Source organism: Talpa europaea, assembly GCF_964194135.1.
Source record: "Talpa europaea genome assembly, chromosome: 16".
Taxonomy (NCBI): Eukaryota; Metazoa; Chordata; class Mammalia; order Eulipotyphla; family Talpidae; genus Talpa; species Talpa europaea.
Window position 1 is genome coordinate 11,109,979 of NC_140084.1, and position 25,980 is coordinate 11,135,958.

General features: G+C 44.7%; 1 protein-coding gene across 1 annotated transcript in view; it reads left to right on the forward strand.

Annotated features, from left to right (window-relative positions):
• The window catches only part of HYDIN (HYDIN axonemal central pair apparatus protein), a gene marked incomplete at its 5' end in the record, with an annotated part of 266,133 nt that overhangs the window by 207,913 nt on the left and 32,240 nt on the right, over window positions 1-25,980 (forward strand). Inside the window, 17 exons of the mRNA XM_084256586.1 lie at window positions 1,829-2,033; window positions 2,721-2,956; window positions 4,771-4,922; window positions 5,029-5,218; window positions 9,010-9,112; window positions 9,327-9,605; window positions 11,435-11,577; window positions 13,649-13,867; window positions 15,802-15,962; window positions 17,797-17,894; window positions 18,233-18,440; window positions 19,550-19,762; window positions 20,218-20,356; window positions 21,342-21,507; window positions 23,979-24,126; window positions 24,539-24,746; window positions 25,284-25,505. Of these exons, the coding sequence (XP_084112712.1) occupies window positions 1,829-2,033; window positions 2,721-2,956; window positions 4,771-4,922; window positions 5,029-5,218; window positions 9,010-9,112; window positions 9,327-9,605; window positions 11,435-11,577; window positions 13,649-13,867; window positions 15,802-15,962; window positions 17,797-17,894; window positions 18,233-18,440; window positions 19,550-19,762; window positions 20,218-20,356; window positions 21,342-21,507; window positions 23,979-24,126; window positions 24,539-24,746; window positions 25,284-25,505 (3,090 nt within the window). The remainder of the gene's footprint in view (window positions 1-1,828; window positions 2,034-2,720; window positions 2,957-4,770; window positions 4,923-5,028; window positions 5,219-9,009; window positions 9,113-9,326; window positions 9,606-11,434; window positions 11,578-13,648; window positions 13,868-15,801; window positions 15,963-17,796; window positions 17,895-18,232; window positions 18,441-19,549; window positions 19,763-20,217; window positions 20,357-21,341; window positions 21,508-23,978; window positions 24,127-24,538; window positions 24,747-25,283; window positions 25,506-25,980) is intronic.

The following is a 25,980-nucleotide window of genomic DNA, read 5'->3' on the forward strand; positions in this document are numbered from 1 at the left end:
ATTAACTCAAAATGAAGACTTACCCTGTAACTATAAACATGCTAGAAGAAAACATAGGGGAAAAGCTTTTTGAACTCGGTCATGGCAATGATTTTTTGGATATGACATCAAAAGAACAAGCAAAAATAAACAAGTGGTACTATATCAAAATCAAAACTTTCACACACAGAAGAAACAACCAACGGAATGAAACAACCAACAATCCATGAAATAGAAGAAAATATTTGCCAAACATATATCAGAGGAGGGGTTAATGTGCAAAATATGTAAGGAACTCATAGAGCTGAATAGCAAAACAAAAATCTGATTTTAAAATGAGAAGAGGACCCAAATAGACATTTTTTTCCAAAGAAGACGTACAAACACCACTAATCATCAGGGAAATGTAAATAAAAACCATGATGAGCTATCACTTCACACCTATTAGAATGGCTATTATCAAAAAGTCAAGAGATAAGTGTTAGTGATGATGTAGAGAAAAGGGAGTCCTTTATGCACCATTTGTGGGAATGTAAAGTGATACAACCGCTATGGAAAATAGTGAGGCGGCTTCTTCAAAAAATTAGAAATAGAGCTACCATATAATTCAGCAACCCCACTAGTGAGTATTTATCCAAAGGAAATGAAATCACTATCTCAAAGATGCAAGTACCCCCATGTTTACTACAGCATTAGTCACAATAACCAAGACATGGAAATGACCTAAGTGTCCATTAATAAAGAAAATTATATATAATTATATAATACGTACTGATGGAATATTATTCATCTTTAAAAAGAAGGAAATCCTGTCATTTGCTGTGACAACATAATGGATATTGAGAGCACTGCTCTAAGTGAAATAATCAGACATTGAAAGACAAATGCTGCATGATCTCACTTATATGTGGAATCTGAAAGCGTCAAACTCATAAAACAAAGAGTAGAATAGTGGTTGCCAGGCATCTGGGGATGGAGAGGAACAGGGAGATGTTGGTGAAAAAGTGCAAACTTCCAGTTATAAAATAAATATGTTCTGGTATCTAAAATTCAGCATGGTGATTCTAGTTACCATTACTGTGTTAATATATTTTAAGTTGCTAAGAATAGATCTTAAACATCGCCATCACACACACACACACACACACACACACACACAAATTGTAGTTGTGTGAGGTGATGGAAGTGTTAACTAACCCTGTTGTCATCATTGTGCAATGAATACAGCAAATCTTCACATTGTACACCTCAAGCTACAGTGTTACATGTCAGGTATATGGAGGGTAGAAAAAGAGGCTCCCAAGAACCAGAGGAGTTCATGCTAACACCCCATTTTTGAGCACAAATTATGTGCCAGGTGCTATGCTAAGTGCATCACACACATTCTTTGACTTAAACCTCCAGTGCTCACTGGGTAAGGGCTTTAGCCCCATTCTGTGGATAAGCTGAGGCTCAGGGAAAGCATTTGTTCAAAGTCAAGTGGTTAATACACAGCGGGACTAGAATTCAAGCCCAAGAGTATCTGACTCAGTGTCCATCATCTTAATCACTTCTGTTCCCCTCTGCTGGGAGGCACCCATCTGGGTGAGTGTTGTCCAGAATGGAACCCTGACCCAATCATGATTGGCTGGAGGAACATACTTAGAAAGAAGTTGGGAGGGCCTGTCGCTGCAGCCTCCACCACCGCCGCCCACCCCAGGCCCTCCCTGCTTCCAGGAGAACTGAGCCCCAGAGAGAGCCCGTGGGGAGAGGTCCCACCTATCTCAGGCCATACCTCCTCCCAGCTCGGGTGGAAAGGCTCAGACTCTGCCATCCCCTCTGCCTTCCATCCCTCCACCCTGTCCTGCAGGCTCGCTTCACCCATGGCATGTTCACCGTGTACCCTGGGTTTGGCTCCATCCCTCCTGGAGGACTCCAGGTCATCACCGTGGACTGCTTGGCTGACCCCTTGGGAAGGTGTGAGGAGTTTATAGCTATCGACATCTCTGACCGAGACCCCAGAGACCAGCCTGCTGGCATTCCTTACACCCTTTTGGCTGAAGCCTGTCTACCAGGTACTGGGCACTCAGAATGGACAGCCACCCTTCAAAGCCCTTCCTCCGTAATGTTGCTCCCAGGCGAGTGTCTAGCAGGCAGGGCTGGGCTGTTTCCTCTGGGACCCTAGAACATCTAGTGTCTTCAGCCATATTTTTCCTAAAAGACTTAGGAGGCCTGACACCTAGGAGTGTGCAGCTTTAGATCCTAGACTTCCCAAGTTTGGTCCAGGATTCTCAGATGAATATTGTTACCTGGGAGTCATGGTGAGATGGGCCATGCCTGGGGGCCCAGCAAGAGAATCCTGCCCTTGGATGGCCCCCTCCCGGGGGCAACACACTGAGAACCTTGGTCACTAATTGGGAGAACTTTTACTGCAGCCCAGCCCGAGTGCAGCCGCGTTCCAGAGATATCCCCCTTTGCAGTGACTCCAGACAGCCTCCAGCAAAGTGGACCAAATGCCTCCTTCCCTCCCAACCCCTCACCATGGGGAGAGAAAGATGGCAAGGGCCTGGGGACATGCAGGAGCAGTGCCCAAGAGGCAGAGGGGCAGAATTTGTCCCTTAGCCATCACCCCTTAGTGTGAATTCCCTCCCTCTGTCCCTGTGATTGTGCTCAGTCAGAGCCCAGACCTCCCAGTCAGGGGTGACAGAGGGCAGGAGTCGGGCTGCCAGCCTTCGCCTCAGCACCCTCCCCTCCACCCCCAGCCTTCGTGACAGACAACAATGCCTTGATCTTTGAGGAGCATCAGATATGTCACAGCTCCAACCTGCTCCACATCCTGCAGACCACGGAGACTGTGGGGCTGTTTGTGGAAGATGAGAACAAGTTCATCTTCTGCAACGTCCTGGTGGGCCACCTGGCCAAGGCTCGCTTCAAGATCTGCAACCAGGGGAAGATCTCCTGTGATGTGAGCATCGCGGTAAAGCCGGTCTCCAGCAAGGTAAGTGGCAGAGTGGGCCCCAGGCTGCCGAGGTCCCAGGGAGTACCCGCCTCTGCCACGTCTCCGAATGAGAGGGCACAACCTGACTCCAGGGCCTGCTGGAAGTTCTGTGAGGTGACTGGGTGGTTTCCCCAGGACCAAGGTTATGCATTGGCACCAAAGGGGGGTCCCTCCTGGGTACCTGGGGACACACCAAAGCAACCCACTCTTGCACAAACACCCACTGTGGGCAAGCATTGTGGGGGAGCAAGCAAGTGCCAGCCAGGCAGCTGCCTCATGGTTTGCATTTGCCTGATAAGGACATTTTGGGGGCTGTCAAAAGACAAGTGAGGTGAAGTGATGTGCATTTATTGAGCTCCAGCTGTTTGCCAGACACTGTGCTCAATAATCTGCCTTTATCGCTTCATTTCACCCTCACAAGTTTGTATCGTCAAGCTTTTTATTATTATCCCCAGCATCCAGTTAGGGGAATTGAGGCTCCAAAAAGCTAAATCCTTCCCCTGGGCCCCAGGGCCTAGGGATATGGGGCTAGACTTTCGGTAAGCTTCATCCGCTGACTATAAAATATAAGTGCCCAACACGAAACTGCCTTCCCCTCGAGTCAGGCCCATTGAGATTTTTTTTTCACACTGAAATGGAAGTTTGGGAAACAGAGAGAGGGCTCAGTCAGGCAGCATCGCTCCCCCTCAATTTCCAATCAGATGTGCGACAAATGCTGCCTAGTCTGCCCAAGGGTGGAATCTTGGCCAGGCAATCCTTGTGTCCCAGAGAAAGCCAGCCCTGCTTGGGCTGATGGTGGAGGGCAGATCCCCGAGAGAAGGCTGAAGCGGCTGGCATGAGAGAGTGTGCATTCCCCGGCACTGCCAACGCAGGGTGGCGCTTTTGGGGGACCACCTGGTCCTTTCTATGGCCTCCTAGTGATGTGCAGTCCTTACTCTCTGACCATCTTTGTGACCTGAAGGGGCAGTTTCCTCTCTATTCTGTGCTGAAAACACAGTGATCAAGCCTGGTTTCTAAAGCAAGATGGATTTTCAACAGTGGATTTGTAGATGCCACATCCTCCTCCCCACTAACTTGCAGGCAGTCCCTTGGAAAGACCAAAGAGCCCTGAGTGTCCTCTGCTTAAGAACAGAGGGACCAGTCAGTCTGGAATCCTGCCTACCTCCCAGGAGAATGAAAAATCTCTCAGGACCATGACAGGGGTCCCCACAGTCCCTGGGGTCTTCCCAAAACACTGCTGCAGGCTGGAACCAGGTGAAGTGCTGTGGAGACTGTTCTAGATGAAGCTCCTGTTGCAAGGAGCAGAAACCCGCACAGGTAGCCCACACAATGCACCAGAGGCTGCAGACAGCTGGGAAGGCACCAGGTAACCAGAGCTCTGGGGCACAGGGACTGCCCGTGCTGACTGCCATCAGCTTTCAGAAGAGTCTCTGTCCCTCCTCCATTTGTCTCTCACTCATGGTACCTCTGAGGTTCCATTGTCATTATGGCATCAAGTTCAGATCCACATCAACAACTAGGTGATCTCTGGGCACCTTGATGGCAGGGGACGGAGGAGAGAAAGAGGGAGCTATCTGAGACCTAGTTCAGTACATCTGTTCATGTCAAAGGTCACAGGTGTAGCCAAATCCAGCCAGTTACTGCTCAGGGGAAGATCCAAGTTATCTAGGCCTCTCCTTCCCAGGACACAGCTATGCAGGCAACAACAAGGCATGTCTACAGAGCTTGGCGAAGGGGGAGGTCACAGCAGGAGATAAAGCTAAGCAGCAAACCCCATGTAGAAGCAGCACCTACAGCCCGCTCCCCGCCTCCAGGTGTATGCCCGAATCACTGACATCTTTGACGTGGAGCCCAACAAGATATGTGTCCCCAGCCGCGCACACGCCTTCACCACAGTGTCATTCACCCCGCAGACCATGCAGAACTACCAGTGCATCTTTGAGGCCACGCTGGACGGGTTGCCCAGGTACGGCTCCCCAGCAGGGCCTCCCTCGGCCGGCTGCCGCCCCACTCCCGTGCGGTGTGATTCCTGTCGCCAGGGCTGACAGCCTCCATCTTCCTGTTCCCTGCAGCAACCTGGCCAAGAACCGAAACCTGGTGTTTGATATTGTGGGCGAGGGGAACCTCCCTCGAGTGACCATTGTGCGGCCAATTCTCCGTGACCAGCAGGGAAACCCCATGATCCTCTTTAAGAAGCTTCTACTGGGTCACTCAGATAAACTGCCCCTCGTGCTCAAGAACAGCGGCACCATCCCCGCCCAGGTAGCTGGAGGGCAGGACTGGGCGTGGAGGGAGAAGATTCACTCAGAGTCAGACTCTGACATTGGGGCCCTGCTGCCCCTAATGCATGAGGGCTGCTTCTTCGCTGTTTCTCATATATCAGCCTGTGTAAGACGTGGGCCGTGCCGAGGGTGTCAGGCCTGGTCCCTATCCCCGAGGAGCATGAGAGTGTCAACAGGCACAGGTGACTGGTAATCACCGCACAAGGCAGCGTCCTGGGTAGACCCCACACCGAGGGCTAATTTACGGGTGTCCTTATTATCCTCCTTATTCCTGCGCTATTTTCAGTAATATTGCACTATTCATGAGAAAAAAAGTAATAAAATAAACCTCACTAGGGGAGATACAACTTCTGAAGGACCTTTTGTTTCAATGATTAAATTACATTTTTAATTTTGCAAAAAAATAAAAAGTGGTAAGTTGTGCGTTAATAAAGGACAGTGGGATTGTTGGAAGTGATCTATGCCTTTTTAGGAGCTCAAAGAAGAAGTCACTGTAAAATGACACTTGACTTAGGCATTGAAGGGTCGCTGGGTTTCAGTAAGTGGGCATACCAGTGAGTGCACCCCAATGGGAGAGAAAGCCGCAAAGACAAAGGATTAGAAGCCAGTAGTGTGTAAGATACAAGCACCCAGCGGCATGAGACCACAGGTATAGGGAGATGAGAGAAGAGAGGTAAAAATAGAAGGGTAGAATAAGGAGGCAACTTGTAGAGCACTTTGGATTGTTTATAAATGCTATAAACCCTACACAACCCTATAACTATCATGTTGTCATTTATACAGTTAAGACTCATTATATTTCCCCACATCATTAACATCCTTATCAGTCTTCATTCTTGCATCTCCAACTTTCCACCTGAGGTCCTTTTCCTAAGTTCCAAAGAGTATTCTTTAGTATTTCCTTAATGTGGATCTGCTTGTGATGAAATCTCTCCATTTTTCTTTGAAAACTTTCGTTTCGCCAACATTTTCAATGTAATTTTTACTGACTATAGAACTCTGGATTGGCAGGAGGTTATTATTCCAGTGTATTCTGGTTTCCATGGTTACTGCTGAGATATTTATTGGCTATAAGCCCACAGTGTTGTTTTTAGGAATCTTTCCTCTCCCTGTCACTTTGTATTTTGCATTTTGCTTTCTGTTGTATTTTGCATTTTGTTTCACTATGATGCCTCTAGGTGTGGATTTCTTTTAGTGTATCCTTCATGGAATTTACCGGGCGTCCTAATCCTGCAGGGGATGTCTTAAATCATCCATCCTGTCTCATCTCTCCTCTGGGAAGCCCAATACATGGAAACCTTCCCACTATATCCTCTGAGTCTCACAACCTCTGTGTTTTCCAGTGATTTTTCTCTGGGCTTCTCCATAAAATTCTTTTTTTTTTAAGATTTATTTATTTATTTATACAAGCACTGGGTACAGTCAGAAGCACGGGAGGGTGAGAGAATTCACCAGAGCCAGAGCAGGAAACAGAACACGCAGACTGACGATACACTGCTGAGGGGAGCAGCAGGCGGCAGGAGAGATTTGCGCGCCATGTGGGACCCTCGCCGGTGGCCGGGGATCAAACCGGCGCTGCAGAGGCTGCGGGCAGCTTCACAACCCAGTGTTCAACTGCTGCGCCACCGGGGAGGCCCTCCACATAATTCTTTTGACATACCTTCAATTCATTAGCTCTCCCTTTGTATCTATTCTGTTAAACCTTGCATTAAGTTATTAAGCTCTTATATCTTTCAATTCTAGAATTTCTGTTAGATCATTTTTTTTAGACATGTGTTACCAGTTTTTGTGATTTCTAGTTTCAGGCTGAAATGATCAGACTTAGCTTTTATTTCTTGAACTCAGGAATCCCAGCCATTTTGCTCTCCATGCCAGATAATTCCAAATTCTGAAGTCTCTATCCAAAATACATTTCTGATATCTGCTACTACTTCTCCATTTTGCCCCTGTTTTCCTCTCTCTCCTGGGCCTGATTGTTTTTTTAACCATGTATTGGGTATTATATTTGAAGAAATAATTAGACTAAGTATGATGATTTTCCTTCAGAAACAATCTTCATTTGCATCTGCCTAGCTCTTAGGGGTCCTAGAAACTCAGATCACCTTAAACTGGCTTGGGGGCTTGAGAGTTTCTGAACTCCTTAGATGACCAGGAGCAGGATTGCTGTCCTCAGAGGGGCTGGTTTCTATGTACCTCACCTTTTTTCTTAAGGTGCCTACCTTTTGGGACATAGTTCAGAAAAAGGAAGGCACCCTACCCTTCACAGGACTGTGGCCCCTTACCACAAGGAGACCATCCCCCACCTTCCAGATTGGCAAATGCCCCAGGTCTAATACAGCCCAGAAAGTTAGGCTGGCCTTTCTGGATTTCCATCTTCCCCCAGATCTTGACTTTTCATTATCTTCTTAGCTCCGTGATGCGCTTAAGAATTTTTATGTTATTAATCTAGCATTATTTTGTTCTCTTGAGTTCTGATTATATAAGCATTACTCTGCATTACTACCATTATCATGGATTTATAAAATGTTTTAGCATCAAGTTCAGTAAATTCCTACCCACTCCCCATTTTTCTAAATTTTCTTAACAATTTCGCATGTCTAGACTCTCAGATGAAACTTAGATGTCATTTTGTAATGTTCCTCAAAAAATTCCATTGCTGGTCTCCCTGGTGGCCCAGGGATTAAGTCTCAGTGCTATCACCACAATGGCCTGAGTTGAATCCCCAGCCAGGGAGCTGACCCACTTATGGCAGAAGCAGACCTCTCTGTCTCGCCCGCTGCTCGGCTCAGAAATGTTATTTCAGTCAATCTGCCTGTTCTGCTCCCCACTCTGTATCTGGTGAATCCTCTCACCCTCCACACCTCTGGCCTATATCCTAGTTCTTCTATGCAAAAAAAAAAAAAATTTAATTCCTTTGGGAAACCTATGAATTTGGAGGAAAGATTTCTACTTTTAGAGTATTTAGTCTCCCCACAGGAGTAGCATTTAGAATTCCCACCCATTTACTTAGATCTTCTTTGATGTCATTATTTTTTCATATAGTTCCTTATGAAGGTCATTTCTAAATATATAATTTTTTTAAATCTCAGAAGCTTCTGTGTGATGTCAGTACCTCTTCCTTCTTTGTGCCTCATTTTTTATATAGTTCAGTCTTGTTCATGATAGTGCCAGTCTTCGAAAAATGTCTGCTGATTTCCCAAATTCTGAATACCCAAAATCAGATACATGGCTAGTTTTTTTTTTTTTTAATCCATTAGATAGATGGATGGCTTCCTGTGGGTTAGAAAACATCCCCTGGAGGCCCACCTTGATTTTTTTCCTCTTAGTTGGTTGATCCTTTTATCTTGCTTGATGACATTATCAGGCAACTAATGCAATTAGTACCTTGGAGATACTGGATTTTAGGAATTCACATTCATGAAAACCTTCATAGAATAACAAGTATCCATTACCACTTTATTAATCAGTGTATATTTTACAACTCCTGTCAATGACAGAAGCCTTGGCCTCACCCCATTTTGACACTATTTAGCTGGGTGCTCTGGAAAGCAGGGCTCCCAGTTCCTCCTTGGGACCACAAGGGCTGGACTCAATTTTCTTGTTTTCTTACCAGGTCTAATATTTATATCTCCCTCTTAATAAGAAATTCCAAAAGTGAGCATTAGGGGCAGTAACTTGTGGGCTACTTCCCAGCAGCACAGTATCTCTCAGGACTCAAACTCTCAGGTGACTTAATAAACCTATCACTCAACCCTGCTTTCCTCCCGCCAGCTCCACGTTGACTTGCAGGACGAACTAGGAGTCTTCTCCTTGAAAGGGACGCCGACCACCTCCTACATCTACATCATAGAGGAAAACAACCCTGAGGCAAAAGGTAAGTCAGGGAGGGTGGCTTCTAGAAGGCAGTGGGTCTCAGTAGCCATGTTGTTAGGGAGTCTACCCCAAGTAGGGTGCTCAGTCTCTTCACCAGTGGTCCCTGTAGGCAGGCTCATTCCCACGTGAGGGGTACTTTCCCTTGGGTCCGGGTCTTCATAGATCATGTTCTTCCCAACTGGTTCTAAATTGTGTCTTCTCTCTTCTCTTTGCAGCCAAGAAAGCTCACACAGCCTCCCTGGTGGTTTCACCTGGAGCCACAGCTGAGTTTGATGTCCTTTTCCACCCCCAGAAGGTTGGGAGAGTGATGGGCATCATCCACTTGTCTGTGATCAACAACCAGTACGAGGAGACATTCATCCACATGGTGGGAGAGGGCTATGAGGACGAGATCACCTTGGACAACATCCACGGGCTGGTGGCGGCTACCAGCCAGGAGATCCCAGATGTCACTGAGGCCTCAGAGGAAGGCAACATGGAAGACCTGGTGGCAGGTGGGAGAAGAGGCAGTGAGATGTGGGCAGCCCTTGGCACTTGGGTCATGTTAACCAAAAGTGGAATTTAAATAACAGCTCAGCTAGCTTCTGGGAATTTCAGAAGGAATCTCTTCCTCATGGCTGTACGCTCCTTCCCGCCCGTCTCAGAACCACACTCACTTGAATGTTCCCCCTTGGAACATTTATTGAGGCTCAGTGTGCATGTACCAAGCCTTCCGCTGGAGTTACAAGTTCTATGACATGAGTCTCTGTCCTTGGGAGTTTACTATTTAAACTCAAATTCCGCTTTAGCTGATAAGTGAAAGTAAAAATTCAAATCCCCGTGTAGCTGACAAGTGAATGTATGTCTCTCTGTAGTTTTCCCTGTCTAGACCTTGGTGCTGGCTTGTGTTGCCGTTATCTGTTTCATCTGAGCCATGAGTCCTAGACATTCTAACAGAAATGGTGGCTGGTGACTGGGAGGTGTGCAGGTGTGTGCCAGCTCTGGAGTATCCCTTTGCCACGGCCTCCCTTCTCGATGCACTGAGAACCTGCAGCACTGGCGTCACCCGGGGGCTCCCTGGAACTGGGAGTTCCAGACCCCAGCCCAACACTTCAGACCTGACTCAGAACTGAGTGATCTCTGTGTGTATTCAACTCAAGACATGCTGCTCTGCCCTTATCAAGCGTGGCGGCTTATCAAGCGTGGCGGCTCCTTTTGCTTAGCTGTATTCTTGGGGGCAGGAGAAAGTTCACTTCATCGTTACCAAAAAGTCTTTGTTACACACTCTGTGTGGCTCTTACTTGTGTGGAATGAGTTTTAATTTTTTGTTTGTTTGTTGTTATTGTTTTTAATTTTCTTTTTATTTATATATTTTTTACATCATTGTTCATTTTTAAACAATATTTGCTTCCCCCCACCAGGTGTAGTCCCCATAGAATTTCCTTTACCAGTGTACCTGTGCACCATCACCACGGTCCCCTGGGCTCTTCCCTCCTTCCTTCTGATTCCTCTCCCTCCTCCTCCCCTGCAGGATGTCTCTGGTTTATCATTGTCTGTTTTTGTTTTTTTATGTTGTATTTTGTATTGTTATTATTTTTCCCCCTGATGTCTTATTTGGCTGCCCTATTTTCCTCCTATAAGTGAAATCATCCAATATTTTTCTTTTTCCTTCTGACTTACTGGAATGAGTTTTAAACACAGTTTTACAGTTCTTGTAGGAGCTTAATTATAGGCCTGTAATGTAGCATTGGGCTCCCCTGCAACATGGGTTCAATCTGCATGCCTCAAATCTCTGGAGTTCACACTCCCCCCCACCCCTTTGCATTGATACTTTGTAAGGGGTCAAAGCAGAAGCCAGCAATGAGCCCCAGTGCAGAAATCAGACTTCAGATTTATAATGGGATGGCCAGATTTAGAAAGTCAGAATAATAAATGATGAATAATTTTTTTATTTACATGTGTCCCAAAATACTGCATAGGGCATCCTTATACTAAAAATTACTCATTGATTATCTGTAATTCAAGCATAATGGGGACTCCTAGATTTTATTTCACTCTTAATAGTACTGTTTCAGTAAAGAAATGGAGTTTGCTTGGAAGTAAGGGCAAGGGAGGGAGGGAGGGAGGGAGGGAGGGAGGGAGGGAGGGAGGGGAAAAAGAAAAGTAGATTCCCCTAGGAGTGAAAACTGACTGCTCTGGGACTCCAGGCTTTTCCAATAAAACCACCCAAGGAGGGAGGGGTCGCCCAAAGTTGAGATACCATATGTATCAAGTGCTGCCTCCTCAGGAAAGCAGCCCTAGGAGGAGGCCGAAAGGACTGACCACCTTCTTCTCTGTCCCCTAGCTTCCATGGTGGACCACATCAACTTTGGAGACTGTCACGTTGGAAACAGCTACAATATGAGCTTCACACTCACTAATCACAGCCAAGCAAATGTGATTCGATTTGAATGGCCCCTTTTAGCGACAGTTTTTTTCTCCCCACAGGTAAGTGAAAGCCATTCAGTGTTTTCTGGACTCCCTTAAGCCTAAAGCGACCTCAGTTTGATTGTCATTTCAGTCCCTGGCTGCATGGAATGGGATGGCTGGATCACCAGCTAAGCAGCAGCCCAGGTGTCATCTGTGCTGGAGGGCGCTATTTATGTCCCCTGGTCTAAGAACAGAAAATAAGGTCTGCCAGGGCTGTAGCTAGGCTGATTCTATGCAGCCCTGCGTGGGTGAAACAGGTCCCAGTCACCCGATCCTAGAGTGTGGACCCATGTACCCCGAGGTATGTGTTCTTTAGAGCATTTGTCCTGCAATAGTCGTCCATTGAAAGGTAAGCGGGTGGATTCTGTGGACAACTGTGATATAGAAAATGCTGCAGCTCACATCTTTCTCTTAAAGATTCCCAGTGCCCTTCAGCCTATTAAAACCTACTTAACATTTTTTGAACCTGAATTTTCTAATCCTTTCTTTTAGCACCTCTCAATGTACATTGTATGCCTTGCTGGTCAAAACTTGACCTGATAAGAGACCCAGGCCTACATGGAGGCAGGTTCTAGCCTCTAGTTACTTTTATAGACTGTTTGCTTCTGAGTACCCAGAACCCCAGGACTCCCAGATGTGCTCACTGTCTCCAGCTCTGTTTCAGCCATTGAGTGTTCAAGCATGAAACTCTGAGGGGATGGAACAAGAGGGTTCGGGACCCGGCTTTGTCACCTGATAGCATTTTTTAGTGCTATCAGGAAGAGGTTTTGTTTCCTGGAAGGATGTAAAGTATTAGTCAAAGTAAGCAGAGATGAATAGATGACTGCCTTCTAGTCCATTTATGCGCATGTGCACGCGCACGCACGCGCGCGCACACACACACACACACACACAATTTGAGCCTTAGGAAATATTAAACTTTCTTCACTTTCCGGAAGGGAGAGAGTTTTTATCTGTCAGAAACATCAAACATTTATCATACATGTATACTCATATATATTCTCACACATGTATATTCACGTATATAATATATTCTATTTGTCACATGTATTCTTATTACATATGACATGTGAGTATATGTCTGTTAAATCATAAATGACTTTATCCTACAGAATAGATTGGATTTCCTGTATCTCTACTGTCCCTCACAAATCTCAAATTTTGGGGTCTCAAGACTTCTTTACACATGACTGAGGATCCCAAACAGCTTTTCTTCCTGTGGATTATGTCTACCAATATTTAACATACTAGAAATGAAAACTGATATTGCTTAAAAATATGAATTCATTCATTATAAAATAGAATAATAAACCCATCACATGTAATATAAATACCATATTTTTATGGGCATGGCCCTATTTTCCAAAACACAAACTAATAGCATTACTTTATATTTTCACAAATCTCTTTAAGCACTGACTTAATAGAAGACAACTGAATTCCCGTATTTGCTTCTGCATTCACTCTGATGCAATATCACATTTCCTGTAACCTTGTATATGCATTCAAAAATAAAAGTGAAAAAGACAAATAACGTTTGTTATGATGAAAATAATAAATTGACCTTGTCGTTCTCAAAAAAGCATTAGGGACCCCCAGAGTCACCAGATCACACTCTGAGAACTGCTAATGTATCATGTACATCCATCCTAACTTGTGCAGATCCTGTTAATTCAGAAGCACGGGTGGGGGCCAGAGGTTAAGAGGGTGGAGTCTGGGGCCACACGGTCTGGGTTTGAATCCAACTCCTCTACCATTAGTGGTCTGGCCTTGAGCAAGTTACGCTTTCCCTTGTCTACCAAATAGCTGCGATAGCTTTATGTTAGGTAGGGTTGTTGTAGGGATTCATAAAATTGTATAAAGGTTTAGAATAGTGCCCAACTGGGGCAACAGCTTGATAAATATTAGCTATTGTTTATATGTTGATCTTTCTAAAGGCCTCTTGTACATGATTAAGGAAGTGTACATATACAGGCTTGAATGAGGTGCTTTTGCCAAAACTTGGTTCTATCCCTTCTCTAAAATGTCACAATCAGGTATCAGAATCCTCATGATTTATTCCCAAAAATAAACCCAAGTTCTTCCCCAGGTGGGCCACCTCCACCCCGGCTGTTCTAAAGACACAGTTGTGACCTTGAAGTCAGATACGCCCATCAGCCTGAAGAAGATGTGGGTCAAGTGCAGACTCTCCAAGATCATGTTTCAGGTCCCCACAGACCAGGTCCCTGACTGGGATGACCGCATGCGCACTGTCAAATGGGTGGACATGCCCAAAAACACACCCGGGACCTTCACTACGAAACGAAAAGTGAGTAGGAGGCACCAAGTATAGACCCACCAGGCTTAGATGCCTCTCAAGTTCAGTGTCTCATCATCCTCTTCTTTCAAGGGAAAAAAAAAAGTTCTAATTCTCCTTGACTTTGCTTTCAAAAGCAACAGACTAAACTTGCAGGCACACCACCTGCAGCACTTTCTACACGTCCTACCACGCTTCTTAATCGGGAGAGGTGCAAGGCTTGATAGCTAATTGAGCTAGTCCTCCCACCTTTTTATTCTTCAGGTATGTCACAGTGGGTCTTTTAATGGTTCCCTTTTCCCCTCGTGTCCAGAATTAGAGTCATTATAACCTTTTGTTCAAAACAGGATCTCATCTTCATTCCATGCATCTTTTTCCCCTTGCTTGGTTTCTTTTTAATAATATACCAGAGATGAACCCACACCCCCCCTGTGGCTGGCCTATGTGGTTCTCAGCCACTCCATTACCAGCCCCCTACTAGTGGTCATCAGTCTGCTGAATTTGTTTGCTCATTCCCTTGATCTTTGGTTTTTGTTTAGTTTTTAACCTGGGCATTCTAAAAGGCATTTTGTTTGATTTTTTTTTAAGATTTTATTATTTATTTCTGCATACAAGAAGTGGGATACAGGCCAGAAGTGGGGTGGTCAGAGGAGTCATCAGAGATGGAGCGGGGAACAGAACAGGCAGACTGACTGAAATACACTGCTGTGGGGAGCAGAGGGCGAGACAGGAGAGGTCTGCCGTGCCATGTGGGTGGCTCTATGATGGAAATTTGATTGAAATTGGATTGCATTTTTAAGTCAACTTAGGAAGAATTGTCTCGATTTTATAATATTAACTTGTCTTTTCCATTAAGAGGGTATACCTCTGTGTTTTAAGGTCTTCTGAGATTTTTTTTTTACTACTACTCAGTTTCTTTAATAGTAGTAAGACTCTCCAGATTTTTTTAATTTGTTTTTGAGTCCATTTTATTACATTATTTTTCTAATCTGGCCCTTCAACTAAGCTTTCATATGCATTTTCATGCAATTACCACAATATGTTCTTGTCTGTTTAAATACGTAGGGTGTGTGGTGATGTCTCCCTTTTCTTTTTTTTTTTTTTTAAGATTTATTTATTTATTTATGTATACAAACACTGGGTACAGTCAGAAGCGTGGGAGGGTGAGAGATTTCAACAGAGCCAGAGCGGGAAACAGAACAAGGAAGTACACTGCTGAGGGGAGCAGTGGGCGGCAGGAGAGGTCTGCACGCCATGTGGGACCCTCGCCCAGTGGCTGGGGATCAAACGGGCACTGTAGAGGCTACGGGCAGCTTCGCAACCCAGCGCTCAATCACTGCGCCACCAGGGAGGCCCGATGTCTCCCTTTTCATTTCTGATATGGGCTATTTGTATTCTCTCTCTTTCTTTTTGATCAGTCTTATCACAATTTTTAAAAATTTTTTCAAACAAACCGCTTTTGCTTTGCTGGTCCTCTCTGTTTTAGATTTACCTTTGACTTCATTAATATCCATCCCTATATTTGGTGTTTCCTTTTTTTTTTCTACCTTCTTTGAAGACTATCTGACCATGAAACATGTCTAAGTATCTTTTCCATTATTTTGTCCCTTGCTTCTAATATTTTTGCTTTTCATTTATGAGAGCTGGGAAGCCAGGAAACAAGTCTGTTAGAATTGTTTGTTAAACGAGATAACAAATCAAAGCTCATGCCTATGCAGTCTTAATGCTCTCAGTAATTCTCACTAGTGCCTTTCTTCCTTATGAGTGCCTTTCTCCACTTATGAGTCCTTTTAGATTTGCCTTGATCATTTATTCTAGAACTTGAGTTTGTGGATTGGTGCCCATGTACACACGTGAAAGAAAGCCCTGTGTTGTCCCTCCAATATTTCTGTGAGCCAGATGGCTCTGCATCACTGAGTGCTCAGCTGCCTCTGTCTTTATTACAGGTGATAGAGACGGATCCTGAACCAGCCCATTCAGTACTGGAAGAAAACTACCAAGACCTGCAGCTTCAGATCAGTGCCAATGTGAATTTTGCTTCATACCAGTGCCAAACAAGAGATGTGCACTTTAAAGAAACCATGGTCTACCAGACCCGAGTGTTTGAGTGAGTCCCAACTCTCATCAGAAAAGCTGTCGTGTCATCACTCACTCACTCCTTCATCAGTCACTCAGTGTCATCTATAGCATGTACCAGGCACGCACCACAGTGTCTTTGTGACACCCATGAAACATCAGACCCATAAAGTTATTGGAGTTCACACTTGAAGTCAAGATTAGACCAGGAAACACAGTCTTCCAGGAGGGTGGCATCAGTCCATCTGCTTCAATGGACAGACTTTGATGCAGTCCACAGCACGACGCAGGAACTGTTCCCATAACCCCCACCCTCCTCACTGGTGATGGCTCACACAATGGCCACACCTACAGGGATGGAGTCCACCTTAGCTTAGAAGTCCATGGCCAACAAAAACCAATATTTCTCATAACCACACCATAGGTGTAGGCACAGGTATAGCTTCCTGCAGGGAGCTTGTCCAGGCACAAGAGTCACTCCACTCTGAAAACCCCAAAGCTGTAGCTTCCCACCAGGTTATCATCATTCCTCCCAGACCAAATGCAATTTGCTAATCAAGGGTCATTTTTACTATAAACAATGTTATCTAATGATACAGCTGACATTTTTTCCAGATTTCCAGGGAAACAGAATCTGAACATTCATTCAAAGTCAAAATTGTCCCTGGAGAAGGGGAAAGGGTTACAGTATCCCTTCAACCACCCTTCGGTGCAGGGGCCTGGCCATGTCACAGGTTCTTCTCTCTGGGAGCTTGTGGTCTGGAGGTGGGCGATTGGGAAATGGATAAAATGGGAAATGGATAAAATGGGTGGTATCCTGTGTGTACAGGGAGACAAAGTAGTGCCCCAGTTGAATTTTGGATTATAAATAACCAGTAGCCAGATGAAAAAGTAAGGGGACAAGGGTCTTTGAGTAGAGAGAGAGCAACATAGGCAAAGATAGACCAAGAGGAGACAAAAATGCAAACACAAAAATGTAGACCACTGACATTTCTACTTTATAAAAATTCGTAATTCACTTTCTCAGTGTTCTCTCAATCTTATAGAACCAAAGCTGTAAGGCAGGATTTGGGACCACCTGGAGCAGGGGTCAGCAAATGATAGCCCATGGACCAAATCCAGCCAAGTTCCTGTTTTTGCAAATAAAACATTGTCGGCCCACAGCCATGCCCATTCCTTTTTATGTTTCTGGCTGCCTCTCACTACGTCAGTGGTGCGAGTCATCGCCACAGAGACCACATGTCATGCAAAACCAGAAAAACTTATACTCTGGCTCTTTATGAACAAGGTTTTCAACCCTGGCCCAAACCAAAAAGCCTTAGTTTGAAAGGTATTCTGTGCCACCAGTGTTTCAACACCTTATAAAAACTTTCTTTAGGGTAAAGACCGGTGCTCAGAAATTCATAGTCTGTGTCTCAGCATCTTAGTCAGGGGTCAGATGACCTCTGACCACAAATATTTTTTTCTGGTGGGAAATGATTTAGGCTGGAAGGGGATGCGGAATTTATGCCCCATGAAGGTGAAATCATAGGAACTTTTCAGGGCTACATTGATGCATTCTGAGAGCCCTTTGCCTCGGGTGCTGGTGGTGTGCAAGATGGCGTTAAGTGCTAACCATTTGGGTAGTTTCACTATCAACATATGTATGTATATTCCATGTATTTTAAAGGAAGTTTTAACCAGTATGTAAAGGCATGGTTTCAGATAAAATTGTTTAAAATGTGTCTTTGGTAGATGTCCTTAAGACACAAAGTTACTTGAATTAAAGAAAAAAAGGTAAAGTAGTCATATAGATGATGAACAGAGAAGGACAAAAATATCTGTGTTGCCTTTCTCCCACCTGTCTGATCTTTGATCTATCACAGGCTCGACTTGGTTAATTCAGGAAGTGTGCAGCTGGAATTCAACTGTGTCTCAGAAGAGACCACCAAGGCTGTCAGCTTTGCAATGCCAGAATCCCAAGGTGAATGTGATGACATAAAACCTGGACTTGAACCACGTCCCCAGTTTGTAGACTAAGAACCTTGTTCATAGTGAGCGGATACTCCTCCAAGGCCTCCTGAATGGTTAAGGAGAAGCAGACAGAGGTCTTGTGGCATTGAGAACTTGATGGAATGAATAGAAATATTTCTCACGAGTCTCCTGTGAGTAATGCAGGAATTCTTTACCTCAAGGCCCCCAAGTTAAATCTGCCTGCTTACATATATCTAAGGGTCCTCAGCGACCTGTGAGTGGATTGCCCTCTCCCTGCCCTTCCACTGCAAATGCAGAGTATCTCACTGGTTCTCTGTCTGCCCCCAGGCTCCAGTCAAAAACTTCAGCTTAGCCAGGGCACACTGCACACGGGCAGCACCCTGGACAGCACCACGGAGGCCTGGACTGAGATGCCCACACCACTGTTCTCTGTGGAGCCCTCCTCCGGCATCGTGCCCGCGGGCAAGACTCAGAAACTTAAAGTGAAATTCTCCCCATTGGAGGCTGGCGAATTCGAGTGCAATCTGTTCTGCCAGTAAGGAGACAGACTCCCTACATCAAGGTTTTGCACCCCACCCTGTCACCTCTTGCACCCCACCGTTCTTTCAACCCTAGGACCCTCCACAGCCCCAGATGGCCACATTTGCCTCTGGCCCTTGTTTGGAGAACAAGAAGAATATGGTCCTCAGACTGTTCTTCAGTCCTCTCTCAGACTCTTCCTCCTGCCCACCTCCCCCACACAGCCACACACCAGATTCCATGGGCAAAAGAATGGTTGACAGTCAGGTGCCTTCCAGTCCTTAGGCAAGCATGAACTTGGGGAACTTTTTCATACTCTTCTGAGACTCAGTTTCCTTATCTGTAAAATGCAAATTAACAGTACCCACCATGAAGATTAAATGAGCTAATCCAAGTGAAGTGCTTCCAACAGCATCTGGAGCACGATAGACACTGGGTGTTGGTGGGAAGGGTAGGCCTGGTTTATAGTATACCAGGAAATTGAAATGAGCCAATCCTATAACATCTGGCAATAAAGTCCCTGATGTAGTGCCCACTCCCAGGAAGTCTCCAAGAACACCCAACTTTCAGAAAGATTCTGAGAACTGTAGCAAATAAAACCTAGGAACCTTTTGGGGTCCCTGTAATCACACTGTAAGGACCCCTCGCACATCTATGTCAGCCTGCTCTCATCCAGTTCACCTTCACCAAGGAGCTCCAGATACTCATTTAGGGTTTCTGGATCTTTTCATATCCCACTCGAAGCCTATGCGAGGGTCCAGAGGGTATAACCGTGTTCATACTACGGCAGGGAGATTTTTGTACCACTGATGGAGGAAGTAACTCAAGACCATAATGGAAGGAGCCAGAGTTCAGGCTACCCATTCATGTGTTCATCCACTCATTACCAAATACCTACTATGCATACATCATGTTCTGCTCAAGGCACTCGGGTTATGTCGCTGATTGTTGACCAAGACAGACCCAGCCTCTACTCTCATGGAGCTCACGTTCTGGTGGATATAATACAATATTCATGCCAAACCAATTAAGAAAGCCACAACTAATTTAAATATATATATATATATATATATATATATATATACATGAATGAATGAATGAATGAAAATAATCTTATCTTTTCAGGATTCCCAACCTGCCACCTGGAGAGCAAGGCCCAATCCTGTCAACCAAAGGGCGAAGCATCTTGCCCTTCTGCCATTTTGACCTGAAGGATTCAGACTACATCAGTGCTTATCGCTGCAGCTCAGACCTCCGGTGGCCCGGGGGTGGGCCTGTGGACCCTAATACCCGGGTGATTGAGTTCACCAGCTTGGGTGTCGGGGGGAAGGATCTTCGGTGAGTTGTATAGGTTTGGATTGGTTTGGTTCCTATCAGTCAGTCCTTCTAAAGAATTCAGAGGAAGAATTTGGTAAAACAAGCTAGACCGATTTGACCTGAGCTTTAGAGGTCTGATTTGAGAGAACTGCTACATTAAGAAGATAAATCTATCGCCTTAGGCTTGACACTGGGGGAAATTCAAAAGACTTGAAAACAATGTCTCCCCGCCACCTTGACCACAGAGGATCACTGGCACAGAAGGACCATTGGCTCCCTCATTACTACAACATCCAGAACTCTGGCCAGACTTTAGACTCCAGACGAGATGCAGCTTTTGTTTCCACAGTAATTTGGTGCCTAGAGCCCTTCAAATTTCCAGACAGGGGACTGCACTAGGGCAGGTGACCCAAGAGTTTCTCATAATCCTCAACCGCTCTCTCACTCTCTACTCTCAATTCTTCCCCCTTGGCCAGGACCTTCACAATCCTGAACCCAACCAGTAGCACCTACTCCTTCTGCTGGCTCTCTGAAGAAATTGATACTCTCCAGCACCCTCCAGCCTTCACGTGCCTGACCGAGAGGGGGCTCATCTACCCTGAAAAGAAAGCTGAGGTATGTGTGAATAAGGACCACTGGGTCCCAGGCCTTACTCATTCTGTCCCTCTCTGCATAGCAAGTGTGCCATAGACCACAGGTGGAAGAGTGAGGGAGAACCACCTAAAGGTGCATCAGTCAACAAGTATTCCCTTCATGGGTGCTACATACATGAGGCAGCCCGCAGAACCAGACAGACCTGAGCAATCTCCTGTGACAAGGGAGAAATTTTAAACTCTAGAATTTGCAATTTAAAAGGCTGAGGTGATTAAGGAAGGAAAGGGGAGCCAGGATACCAATGCCTGGAGACTCCAGGATTCATACAGTAAAGTGAAGAGTTATTTTTGACCAAGGGACAGACAACAATGAAAGGACACAGGTATGTTTTTACCTATTCAGGCCAAAGTGAAAAGCAAAAAGGTGGAGCTTGTTCCGTGACTGAGTCCTAACATGTATGGGGAAAGGTAGAGTCCTGTATTTATGGGTCCTGTATCCTGTAAGTTCTGCAGAGACTCTTGGAGGCAGAGTTTTATCCATGAAACAAAAGTCTCAAATTCAGATGCCTGCAGGCAGGTCACACAAATGAACGAAGCAGGCCTCTGGGATAATCACAAGGAATGCAGGGCCCTGCGGCTGGATGGCCACTTCTGTGGGTGACTACCATGCAGATGAGAGGGTCTATGGTGGCCAGTTCTCCCAAGTTTCAGAGGAAAAAAATACATTTTCAGATTTTGATCTGAAAATCTCCAATCTTACATGCCATCTAATGACATGGTAATAAATATGGCAGCCTAGCCAGCAGAGGCTCTGACTGGGTAGGCCCAGTGAGAGGAAAACCAGGCATGAATACTAATCCAACTTACGTGATTTCATGGATGAGTAGACAGGTAGCAATGGCCTGTGATGTCAGCCATCAAAACCCCAGTGCTGACAAGCCGCTAGGGGCACATGAGTAAGCAGACGCAAGTGCCTCTGACCACCCTACTCTGAACTGTCTTCTTAGATTATCTTCCAGTTCACACCTTCCCATCTGGACATCACGGAAGCATTCTGGACTTTCACAGTCCCTGAACACAACATCACAGTCCCTTTCCTACTGGTAGGCAAAGCCACCGACCCTCTCATCAGTCTGGACAAGTCACACATCAACTTCAGTTCTCTCCTCATTGGTAAGACTGCCTTTGGTTTATATTTGGATTTGGTGGGACCGGTGGAGCGGGGAGAGGACTGACCCCGAGGTGAGCCCCAGGAGCAGGCTCGATTGGTGGTACACAAGCATGTCAGAGGCCTCTGTTGCTTTCACAGAGCCATGATATATTTACCTCTCCATTTAATCTCCATCAAGCATCCTCTAAGCCCACCCACTAGTAACCTGCAGAAATGTAGAGCCCCTGCTCCAAATCCTCCTGTTTAGATTCCTGTAGGGCCTGGGTGATACGCATTTCCCAAGTCTCCTGTCAGCTCCCTCTGACTTGCATATGCCCCCACACTATGGGCTGTGTTTGTTTGCTTCCTGGTCTGTGCTGTGGCAGTCAGATTTCCCTGCCATTCTTCCTTGCATTTATTCAACAAACATTATTGAACCTCTCCTCTGACACTCTTCTGTGAGGTGGGAGGGCAGTGGGAAAAACCCAAGTCCCACCCTCATGATGGTTCCATCCGAGCAATTGGAAGCACCATCCAAAAAATAAACAAAATATGTCAGCTGTTGATGAGTGTGCTAGAGAAGAACAAGCCGGGTAAGGGGGAATGGAGCTAAGTCGACAGTGGGAAGGAGACCTCTGGGTAGAGATCTGAAGGCATTAAAGAGTTGATTACCAGGTTCTGATAACCCTGTGAATCTATCACTTGGATGTGGGGTGTGTGTGTGTTTGTGTAAAATACAACTAAATGCAGAGATTTTTTTTTTTACTAACTCACTACATTTTTTTTAAGTAATATTCTTCATAAGTCCATCTATCTGGTTTTACATAAGGAAAAATATACTCACTCTTCCCACCCATGCTATCTCATCCTTCCCTTTTCATCCAAGGAAACTAAGGTTAAGAGTTTAATGTGTGCTATTTTGCGTACATTTCTTATACTGATACACATAAGTAGGTGGGAAGAGATTATATTGTTTTGTAAGGGTTTGAACAAATAAATCAATGAGTAATGTAGCATAAGAATAGTAACAAAAACAAACTGAATTTAATCTAGGAATGCAAGGTGGTGCATTTCAATGTAATCATTACATCAACAGATTAAGGAAGAATAACCATGTGATCCTAATAATATATACTAAAAAGTCTTTGCTAAAATTCAGCAGACCAAAAAAAATAAAATTCAGCAGATACTCTCAACAATAAAATAAAATAATGAAATAAAATTAAAAGGGGGAATAATAATAAAATAAAAAGGGGGAAACATAAAGATTAATCACACTCAAGAGGCAAATATCTTGTAATAAACCACTAAAGCCAATTCAGTTAAAATCAGACAAGGATGCTTATTACCACTATTACTATTGAACACATTCCTAGTAATTTCAGAAAATATAATGAAACAGGAAAATTAAATAATTGGCATAAACATTGAGGAAAGAGAGACAAAGCTATCTCATTTTGCTGTTGCTGATGACTTCATATTTGAAAACCTCAAGAAGCTCAAGGGAAAAGTAGAACTATTAGAATCAACAAGATAATTTAGTAAGTGATTGACTGCGAGATAAGTATGCAACAAATCAGTAGTTTCTCCTTCTTATAATGGTAAGTACTTAGAAACAGAAACAAAAAAATTATTCAATATTGACAAAACCTAATAATATTTAAGAATAAATGTTAGAAGAAAAGTGCAGGACCTAGATGATGAGAACAGTAACATCTAATTAAAATGCTCCCAACCATGATCTGAACATTTATCAATTCTCCAAAAATTAAATGTAAATTTAATCAAGTTCCAATTAGACTCCAACTAGGGTTTCTAGATAAAATACAGGATACACAGTTACATTTGAATTTCAGGTAACAGCGAATTATTGTAATGTATATCAATATAATTATGTCTCACGCAATATTGGGGGCATACTTACATTAAAAGATTGCTAAATCTGGCAACCTTAATCTCTAAAAGATTGGAGGGGTGGAGAATTAGATAAAATGATTCTCAAGTTTGTATAGAAAAACAAATGTTCTACAACGACCCCAAAAGTAAGAAAAAGCAAAATAGCAATAGGAGATGTATTTGTTAAAAAACTCATGAAAAAACTCATGACATAGTGAAGGTCTAATTCAAAAGAGCTCACTGCAGGGGACATGGGGCCTGCCACGGAGGGTAAAGTCCCAGTAAGGAAACCAGGAAGGTTTTAGGTCTAAAGGTACAAGGAGAGAAAAGGGTGTCATCAGCACCCAGGGGAAAGTGTCACCAGTACAGGAACCATCAAGCAGGAGCAGGCAATTGATGGGGTAATGTCTAGAAGGAAGAGGTAGAATCCCCCCCAGAGGAGGAAGGTCACTTATAGAACAACAGGAAGAGAGGTAGTGAGAGGCCTCTGAGAGGAAAGAAGCTGGAGAAGGCTCCTCTCACTTGTGGAGCAGGATCTGCTGAGATGCTTGGGGAGCAGGCTTGAACCCCCCACTGAGGGCCCATGTTTCTCCCTCAGGCAGAGAAGCCAGGGAGACAGTGACGATCATCAACAAGGAGGAGCAGGCCTTCCATTTTGCCTTCCAGGACAACTCCCGGTTTTCTGAGGGTTTCAGCAACTGCCTGATTGTATGCCCCATGGAAGGTTTGATCCCACCACAGTCCAGGTAAAGAAAAGGAGGTGCCCAGCACTGCCCCCTCTCAATATGACAGGGACCCCAGGCCTGTCAGCCAGGAGAATCCATTTCCCTGAGAGCATTCCAACTCTCACATTTAGACGTTAGCTGTTCACCTCTGGCCAGCTTACTCCCTCGTGTTCACTTTCCTGACCAATTACGGAGCACTGAGATTTTTACATCCTCGTTCTTGATATTTTCTCTTACGCTAGTAATCTTTTTCTTGCCATCTTTATTACCTAGATCCACAGGTAATGCTCAGTCTATCCTGGTAAATCTTAAAATTTCATCATCGTTGCAGTTGCAATACCTTTTTCTCCCAGTGCTTCTGCTCATCGGTTTTTAAAGCAGGTCTTAACAAGTTGCGCTAGTGAGCTAATCTGCTGCCTTCTTCCCCAATCAGATTCCCAGTTGACATCTTCTTCACACCAAAGCAAAATGGAGGTGTGAACTTTAATTTGATCTGTGATGTGAAAAGGAAAGCCAGTCCCTTGACCTTAAATGTTAAGGCTGAGGGCTACAGTATGAGTGCAGAAGTCAAGTGCAAGGACAGGACCGGTTCCATCACTGTCTTAACTCCCAACCAAACCAACATTGTCAACTTCTGTGAGGTAAAGACATGAGAGAGCCCTGTGTGTTCTCTCTCTCTTTCTCTCTCTCTCTTCATACTGACTAGGGAAGTGAATATTATCTGACTCTGTCCATTTCAAATGCCAGGGAAATCAGAACAGAAACATACCAAGAGCGTGTCCATCCCCAGAGTGTATATATAGTTTTGACATGAAAATTGTTCCCATTTTATTTTTCTGGGTTAGGGGTGGTGGTGGTGGTGGAGAAATGGTAAGGAAGGGAAAGTGGGGAAAGAATTCTTAAAGAATATTAAATATAGAGGAAGGCTATTTGGCTATCAAGGGAGATGTAATAATTAACTCACCATCTCACTCTTCAGATATAGGAGGCCCCCAACTCTTGGTAGCCCTTGCTGGAATATGTGACCACATTAGGCTAATGATCCTCAACCACTAACACCATCTGCCATCCCTATTTCCCAGAGTATCTTGTGCCCCAACATGTTCCATAACCTGATCCCAGAGAAGGAGCCATGGTTTGCATTTACACTAGTTACTACTTTGTTCTTGGTCTCTCAGGTGGTCTTGAATGAACCTGTCCAGTGTGAATTCCGTTTTGTCAATACTGGAAAGTTCAGCTTCAGCTTCCAGGCAGAGCTACTTGGCTCTAAAGCTCTACTGCAGTACTTTGAATTTTCACCCATGGATGGCAGCGTGGATGTGGGACAGAGTGTCCAGGCCTCACTGTCTTTCCAGCCACTGAAGAAGTGTGTCTTGAAGGGCTTGGAACTCAGAATCAAGGTGAGGTCATTCATTGCCCGGCACTGCATGCACTCATAGCATTCTGTCTTGAGAGATTAATTCTCCTTTGTGCTCCTTGTCTTCTGTATCTTGTCAGAAGTTCCTGGAGAGTGGTTGTGTTGGAGGTAGTTCCACAACCTCCAGTATAAAGGTTTCATCTGTAGTTGAGTGTCTGGTGTATAAGTGCCAACATGAAAAGTTTCTGAGGCTGTGTGTACCTCAGGGCTGTGCATTTGCTCAGGAAAGACCTGAGAGAACCTAAAGTGAAAAGCATCCCTGAAGTGGATTGTCTTGCAGCAATTTAAATAAGTAAGGGAAATGGGTGGGAGTTGGGGGCGGAGAGAGAATATGAATGAGAATGAGAATGAATATATAACATTTTCCAAGATAAATTTTCATTGAATGAAAAACCAAGGAATTGTGGGGCCTCCCTGGTGGCACATGGGGTTAAGCACCACACTATGAAGCTGTCCGC